Below are 8,955 nucleotides of genomic sequence, written 5' to 3'. Positions count from 1 at the left end.
ATCAATGTGTGTGTGTGTGTGTGTGTGTGTGTGTGTGTCAGTATGGATCAATGTGTGTGTGTGTGTGTGTGAGTATGGATCAATGTGTGTGTGTGTGTGTGTGTCAGTATGGATCAATGTGTGTGTGTGTGTGTGTGTGTGTGTGTGTCAGTATGGATCAATGTGTGTGTGTGTGTGTCAGTATGGATCAATGTGTGTGTGTGTGTGTGTGTGTCAGTATGGATCAATGTGTGTGTGTGTGTCAGTATGGATCAATGTGTGTGTGTGTGTCAGTATGGATCAATGTGTGTGTGTCAGTATGGATCAATGTGTGTATGCATTAGTGATTGTGTGCCAGTGTCTGTTTATGAGAATATGTCAGTATGTGTGGGCATCAGTGACTACACGCCTGTGTGTGTGTGCATGTGAGTATTCATTAATTAAAAACCCATGTGTCGTTTTTTTATTTATTTAAAATAAATTGGAAAAAAAAAAAAAAAATTATATATATATATATTACTGTCTGTTACCAAAAATCATTTTTCAATAAACTGTACAATAATTGTACATTTGAATATCTACTTGCCATCATTCCGACTGTTTCTGCTTTCAGAGCTAGTTATTACTTACATTATTACAAAAAAACAGTAATAATTGAATGCAGTGACAATAATTTATGATAATAAAGAGTGGACACATAGTCCTACAGATACAACCGGCCCTTTGAGGGTGACCAAACTGCTGATGCGGCCCCCGATGAATTTGAGTTTGACACCCCTGCCTTAAGTGCTAATCCCAGCCTCACCCACTCACCATTTCCTCATCTTCAGCCAACAACAGATCATAGTCACTGAGCGCCACACAGAAAATGATTGCTGTAACTCCTTCAAAGCAGTGAATCCACTTTTTTCTTTCGGACCTCTGTCCTCCCACATCGAACATTCTTGGGGATAAAGAAAACAACATTAATCTTACTATCGCATTTGCAGCCGTGCCAAAACATACGCAGAAGCCACAGTTGAAAGTGCGAGCTTAAGCTCACTGTTAAGGTTTAAAAGACTGGTGTAGTGTCTCACTTAAAGTACAGGTCCTTAAAGGTGAAATGCGTCTCCACAATGCCTGTAGTTTTAACTCGCGTCCGGAGCACATCCTGCTGGGTGGGAATGTAATTAGCCTGAGAGATCCTATCCAAGTCGTTTAGATAACTGTCGAAAAAGAAATGTCAGCATTTGAGACAAGAGCAATATTCAAATTAGGAAAAATCTTGTTCTATTAAAGAAATAACATTTCAAAATTAATCTCCCTATAAGTCCATGCACAAGTACAACTTTTACATTAAAATATATTATAAAATAACTTCTACAGCTTAATAAAAAAGCAACAACAAAAAAGTTCAATATTCTTGAATCCATGTAAAAAAATAAATAAAAAAATAAGACATATGTATGGCAACTGTAAAGAGATCAACTCCAGCAGCATCCACTGCATACTTTGAGTGTATGTGAAGCAGTGATGACCCGGACTGTGAGTACTTTTCATATAGTCCTATAAAGATCATGAATGCTACTGCACATCGGGACTATAAGGAACAAAAATGACAGACTGTCTAAGCTCTACGCCATATCCAGGTTTTTGCCAGTATTATTGCAGTGGCTGCCAATCCTGGTGATTTGCAGCAAATCACAAGAGTTAATGGTTTTTGCATTATTATTAATATTGAAAGGGTAACACTTTCCCACTAGCCAAATGTAAACGGAGCAATGGCATATGTTTTTTCTAACTTCTTTGTTGTGCTAAGCCATCAGCATATCAGTAAAAACTACAAACATGGAGTCAAAAGACAGTTGCTATAAAGCCTCATCCATGCTAGAAATTGTTAGATACAACATAACATGTTTGGGGACAAGAAGGCTACTTCTCTGTCCATTTGTAGTGGTCATGCAGGGGGAGATTTGCAGTGGAAAATGTTTTTTTTTGTAGGCCTGGCTAGTAGTGTAAGACATGGAATACTGATTCAAAATAAATACATTTCTGGTAGTCTAGTACGAAGCACAATGCATGTGTGTTTACAGCACACACAGATCATTTGTGTACTCCTGAATAGCCAGACAAAAATGTCTGTCCCATGATTCAAGAAGCCAAAAAGCAGAGCTGGAGCAATGACTGCAAAAGAGACATTTCTCACAGTGCATCAGTGGTCTGCTCAAAAGGACCCAACCTCACCAATCAACCCACAGTTCAATATGGGGAGCTCAATATGAAATCCACAGTGAAAAGTCAGCCAGGAGAGAGAAAAATATATATTTTTTTGATACATGTGCGCTCTGTGTATTTGACTTTCAGTTTGTTGTATTAAAACATTTTTTATTCCCTTTTGCAAAAAGTGTAAGAGGCAAAACACAGTTTAAAACTAAACCATTGTAAGTGAAGCATGATTCGTGCATAAATAAAAAAAATGTAATGTATAGTATATATATGTATATGTATATGTATATGTATTTTTTTTTTATTTAAAAGCCCAATGTATAACCTAGGTTGCCCATCCCAACAGCAAGATCTCAGCGGCTATAATATGAACCTGGATGTATATTACTTTGATTCCCCTCTCTTTAATGTACTCCGTATTACTCACTAAGAGGCGGAGTCATTGAGCTGGTATTCCCGAGAACGATTGAAGCAAGCCTGCACACCACTGTCTTTCCACAGTCTCCGGATTACACCTGCCAGCTCCGGAGACATCATACCTTCTTCAGCACTGCTTGCCAACACAAACAACTGCCTGGCATCGTCCTATGGAGAGCACAAAAACAACACATTAGTGAAAATCTCCTGCCATTTTATGGGAATTCTAAAATGTTGTCAAAAAAAAAATAGATCTCTCTCGATATATGTCTATATAGAGATATCTAGATCTATCTAGAGATATCTATATCTATATGGCAAAGCACCACCCTAGTAGAAAACCATAATTTGTAGATGGTCCACAGATAACAGAACAAATGAAGACTTACCGCTCTGGTTACATCTCCAAAATCTATCTTCAGCCTCCCCATTGCCCGAATGATGGCGATGATGGACTGGATAGTGTTGCTGTACACAACCACCTTATACTGCTTGCATTCTTCTTCAGAGTATCCATCTTCATGGATAATCCTGAAAGCGGATCAATTAGATTAGTTTAACATTGAAATGCCTTATTATTAGCCTCAGAACTCTGTGATAATAAAACAAATAGTCACACCATACTCTTTAATTAATTAATATATTATATTTGCACTTTTCACTGTTCTATTGTATTAATAATTGTTCACAGGTTGTAAATACTGTTAATTTAGCACTTAAAGGCACAGCACACTTTTTTCCTTTTCCTATACACCATATTCTGTCCAATCAAAATGAAACACAGATGCCATGATCTCCGCAGTTAATCTACAATCGGTTAATGAACACCAGAGTAGGTAAAATACATGTCATGACATCAGGACACATTTTTCTGTTACCCCATGTACCAGTCTTTAAGGCTTCACCAGGTCTAAATAAAAAAACCTTAGGCACAGCCAAAGTTAGCCATTAGAATTATATACAAGGCTATAAAAATCCAACAGTATGAAGAGGTTTTTAAATATGCAGCAGTACTATTACAGTGTGCTCAAAAGGAACAACAGAAGCTTGCTCAGAGAGACTGACAATCACAGCCTTTTCCCATCAAGACAGTGTTTTAAAGCACATTCATGGCTGGTATAGTAAAGATATATTTTTGGTCCTTCGAGTCAGGACTCTAATATTCGTAAATACCACAATAGAAATAATGTAATTCCAAGGCCAAACACATCACGAAGCAGACAGAAATAGGAATCAAATTAAAAAGAAGCATTTAGAAGGTTGCCATGGATCAAATAACTGAATTCTTTGAAGTCTAGTTCAATAACCTTCATGGATCACTACTTATGCAGTTCTAATTATGATTAGTCAGATAATGTCAAAATCTAACCTCTCCAATTAATGGCTGAGCTCAGACACCCCTAGTGAACCTTTCTATTTTTTATGTTGGTTAATTCATTTGAATTTGTTACTGTGCTAGCAGTTTGTTCAGCACTTCAAAGTCAAGTTCAATCACATCCTTCTTCCACGAAGTAATATAAATGCAAAAAGGAGAGGGGGAAGGGAACGAGAGATGGCAAGACTGGGTCTTATTAGGGAATTTAACAAGATCATTCTGAGTAAATGACTTCTGTCAATATCAAGGGCAGACTGACCAAAATTAAAATGTTTCTATCTTAATACTATGTCCATGAATTAGAATATGTTAGGTATTTAAAAGTTATAAAGGAAAGAGATAGAACACACAAAACATTATACTCACTTCATCTGTTTCACAATGGTACTTTTTCCAGATTCCCCCGCACCTAGATAACAAAAAGCACTTTGATTATAAACCTTGCCAAGTATTTAATTATATGAATTTTCTACTTTAGGATTCACAGTAATTATTATTTTACAATAATAGTGAAGTAAAAAATGTTCATTACAGAAGTTTAATGAAGACTGAGTTTGCTAGCAATAAATCATCTTTCAGAAAGGGTTCTTGTGGCAATGTGTGCATCCAAGATCACTCTAGATTATAAGCTCTTTTAGACAGGGCCCTTTCCACTTACTATTCACGTATGTCATACAAATTGTGTTAGAATTACAGGGTTGTCTTGTTTCCTATAGTACAGCACTGTCGAATAGGTTGGTGCTATTTAAATAATTGTAATTTCCATAAGTAGGAACTAATACAATCAGAAAATGCTTTCTATAAGGCCCACATACCAAATATACAAAATGGAAATGTGGCAGCTAACAGTGACTTGAAAGCCCTTCTGTTGTAGGCTTTATTTTGATTATAGCATTACAGTAACAATGAAAACATTGGGGGTACTTCAGTTCTGATTCCAGCATTAATTATTGGATGAAACAGACAGACAACATTTCAAATGGACAAAGAGGGACACTTTAATTTCAGGGGTATGAGTGACAGTGTGGCCAGGGACAGGGCTGTTCTGAGAAATTGTACGGTACTTACTAAACAATTTTGAATCTAAAGTGTAATTTAGGAATAAAACAATGTACCTTTTATATCCAAACACATTTATAGTAGATTAAGTTACACATTACTGTGGAGCTATGGTATACACTCAGGCACACCAACAATATGAATTCATAGAGAAGAGGGACAGATATTTGGGCCCAAATTAGGGACCGTATGTTCGAAATAGGGACATTTGGGAGCTATGCATGATGGGTCAAATAATGTATATACTATATATTGGTGGTTTTGGGGGTTTTTATTTGGTGAGTTTTATTTGGTGAGTTTGGAGAGTATATATACACATAAGCACACACCACGATGAAAACTTTCATTTAATTATGCATTTTTAATTGGGGTGGTTATCTAAAACCAGCTTGCAAATTCTGCAGATATTTTGTCTACAACCTTTGCAAGCAAGCCCCTTCTTCCCCAGCCCATAATCTCTCTGGCTGTCCGACCACAGACTTCTCAGTGAAGCATTAACAAAGCCGTTGCTCTGGGCAATTGCCTGACTATTGAGATTAGCTTTACAGAGCTAAACAACCAGCAAGTAACAGGATAGGTTGCATGTGGGTTACTATCATGACAGTGTTTGCTTTAAATCTTTGGCTCCATTTCCCTCCATGTTATTGTACAGCACATCATTTTGCAGGTTTGGCCATTTTCTTCAATACAGCCACCATTTACAAACCACTATATATAAATGGCTAAGGTCACAGACACATGTCTCTTCCTACCATGCAGTCTAGGTCACAAATTAGCTATCAATGTTTATTAACCATGTGTGACAAACTAAGGTTAATCCTGAATGATGACAATTCCCAAAACATTCCGAGGAAAGGGCACTCCTAAATAAACATGCAATGAATAAAGTGTCTATAAAGTACGCAAACAGTCAAGGAACAGGAACTAATGAAGCCTGTGGGCAGGAAACAAAACTCAGCTTCAATGCATTCACTCTAGCAATTGTAACATCCATTACTAGCAGAAAGCTTTTACTGAGCAATGCATTGTGTAATGAATCAAGCACAGAGATTGGCCAGCAGCAATGTTGGAATGGCTATAGAGAACAGAACTGGTATGAAAATAGTCTACATTTTACACCAGTGTTCTTATGGCACCTAGACTGGGCAAACAATTTGGCAATTTGAAGACACCAGCTTAATTATTGCTAAATTTCTGTAACAGGTCTCACAGCTATAGCTAAGGTGCCCCACAACACCTCATATCTCCTCCAACTGGACACTCAGTGGCAAACTACTTTCTGGCTATAAATCACAGACCTGGGCAACACACTGATGTAAAATAACCTCTCTAAAATACTAGACAAAAGTGGATTTTTTTCCAAATTGTGCAATAACCAAAATAGTGTGTCAATAAATGTCAAACAGAATCAAGCACATGTATATCTTCAAATATAAGTTGCACAAATAAAAGCTTACCTAGAGACCTTCTTTGTGTCAAACTTTTTATTTATTTTTAAATAGCAGTAGCATTGATACTATTTTTCTATGTACTTTCAAGGTCTACCAAAAGACTAAATGTAAAGGTAAATGGGCTCAGCAGCTGTTCATGATCAGCAGGGAACTTGAAACAAACTGACTTTTCTATACCCTTGGGAAAGGGTCAAAACCAGGAAAGCACACTGTAGTTCTGTCTTGATAAATCCCACTAGACAATTGATAGCAAGGGATTTTTCTCTTTATAATGAGAAACACATAATATTACATTGTGTAACCTTATACCTGCACAAAAAGAATGAACTACAGATGTGACACAACAATCTTGTTGCCAAGGATACAACGAATAATATGGTGGAATAAAAAAAAAAGAAAAAAGAAAAATTAGAATAACCATAGGTACGCATGCTTACCTCTTAGCTTTCACATCACATTAAGGCACCAGGTGGTGATAGCCTTCATACTGACCAGTTGCAGTTGGTTCATCCTTCTCCATCAAAGGATTTCAGTTTAAAGCCTATTACATAGTGTTCTAGGTTGAATAAAATAATCCAGTTGCATGCTTCTAGTGCACTAATAAGAAAACCTGTTATTATGCTTGGTCGCCGTGACATTGACCATTATGTATTTTTTTGTACAGCTTTCATATTACCTGTACAGTTGTCTAGTAAATATCCTCGACAATGGCTGTCATTTTCCCGTTATGTCACATTTTATGATTTTCCAACTGCATGACACGCTTGCGTCAGTTCTGTTATCCTATTTCCTGTTTAGTGTGCTTTTCTTACTATAAATACCCATTGTTGCTCACCGTATGTTATGCTTGGGAAAGGCTCCAACAAATGCCGAACTGTTGCTTGTGTAGCTAAAAAGGCTACTTACATACCCCTGGGTTGAAACACATTACTACCATTGCCTTTATTTAAATGGTCCCCCCATTCACGGGTGATCACCAAAACAGATAACCTCTAACAGGCTCATGTGCAAGTTTTAATAGGACAGATATCCCACCCCTTTGACTGTCCCTTTAAATGTTTTCTTGTTGTAAATTCTAGGTTAGCTCTACCAACGTACCTTTCCAGGGTAAAACATACCAGGAAAGGTTAGAGGATCTTAACATATATTCTTTGGTGTTAAGATGAGACCGGTGGGGGGGGGGGGGAGGGGGAGGGGGTATGATAGGAACAGCAAAGGAGGAGAGTAAATTTAAAAACTACCCCAACAAGAGGACAAAGTCTTAAATTAGAGTGGAAAAGGTTTAAATATAATATCAGGAAGTATTACTTTACTGAGAGGGTAGTGGATCCATGGAATAGCCTTTTAGCTGAAGTGGTAGAGGTTACACAGTGAGGGGGTTTTAGCATGCGTGGGATAGGCATAAGGCTATCCTAAATATAAGCTAAGGCCATGGACTAATGAGTGTATTTAGAAAATTGGCCAAACTAGATGAGCCGAATGGTTATTTGTAGTCACATTCTATTTTTCTAAGTCCTGTATTGTATGTACTTGCCACTTTCCACCATATAGTCTTCCATTCTCCATTTTAAATACAATTTGCTCATTTTGCATGTCTACTCTCAATCTTTTACTTCTTTCTGTGCATTGACTCCGTGTTCAAGTATTAAAAAAAAAAAAAAAAAAAAAAATATGTAAACACAACAAATAAGAGATTGACGAAGGGTTATTTGATTCCAATACCAATCAATTGTCAATTGTATATATTTTAAGGTGTGGTATGCAATTTTGTATACTTTTTTTTTTTTTATTTATTTTTGTTGTGCATATTTTTGGTAACATCCAGCATAATACTCTGCTGCGCCCCAACAGCTGCAGCGAAGTTTGATCAACATAAAACATTTGCATGGTTGAAACATACATAACGATGCTTATCGTGCACTTTTTAATTGTTTAAGCGTGTGTGAGGTAGTGTCCCAGGGATGGGTTGTAGAAGTACGTAGTAGTGTGTGTGTAATTTGTGTTTGTTTGGTTGTTAATTTGGATTGATATTAGGGATGTGTCAGGTCAGGCTGTTCAGTGTGGTGTCGTCCTATTGTCCTATGTAGGGGGATAAACTAGCCCGCCATAGGTGGTACCCCTTACCGTGGGGGTGGCGGGGGGGGGAAGAGCTGGCCGGTGTGGAGCCAGTTGCCTGCTCTGTGGTGCCCGGTTCCCAAGTGTTGTGAGTGAAGGAGTGGTAGGTTCTCCGTGGGTGGTTGTCGTGTGTGTGGTGCGTTAACATGCTGTTGATAACCAATTATAAACGGTTTATAAACAGTTCTGGTAGAACTCTTAGCAGCCTGGACTATAGGCTCTTAGGGTTTCAAGTCCCCGGGTCAGTAGCCGGTTTGGCGGCAGGAACAAATGGTGCGGCTCGGGAGGGGTTACAGCTCTGGATGTTCGCCCGTCTGTCTTCATGTGTGTCGAGGCCTCTAACATCGATGATAG

General features: G+C 37.8%; 1 protein-coding gene across 1 annotated transcript in view; it reads right to left on the bottom strand.

The window, feature by feature from the left end:
• GNAI3 (G protein subunit alpha i3) overlaps positions 1 to 8,955 on the bottom strand; it is a 40,258-nt gene that overhangs the window by 12,345 nt on the left and 18,958 nt on the right. The window contains exons 2-6 of the mRNA XM_063451878.1: positions 4,343 to 4,385; positions 2,991 to 3,132; positions 2,612 to 2,769; positions 1,056 to 1,184; positions 793 to 922 (exon numbers count right to left, since the gene is read on the bottom strand). Of these exons, the coding sequence (XP_063307948.1) occupies positions 793 to 922; positions 1,056 to 1,184; positions 2,612 to 2,769; positions 2,991 to 3,132; positions 4,343 to 4,385 (602 nt within the window). The remainder of the gene's footprint in view (positions 1 to 792; positions 923 to 1,055; positions 1,185 to 2,611; positions 2,770 to 2,990; positions 3,133 to 4,342; positions 4,386 to 8,955) is intronic.

This window comes from Pelobates fuscus, chromosome 1, assembly GCF_036172605.1.
Source record: "Pelobates fuscus isolate aPelFus1 chromosome 1, aPelFus1.pri, whole genome shotgun sequence".
NCBI lineage: Eukaryota > Metazoa > Chordata > Amphibia > Anura > Pelobatidae > Pelobates > Pelobates fuscus.
This window is presented reverse-complemented; position numbering and strand designations above follow the sequence as displayed.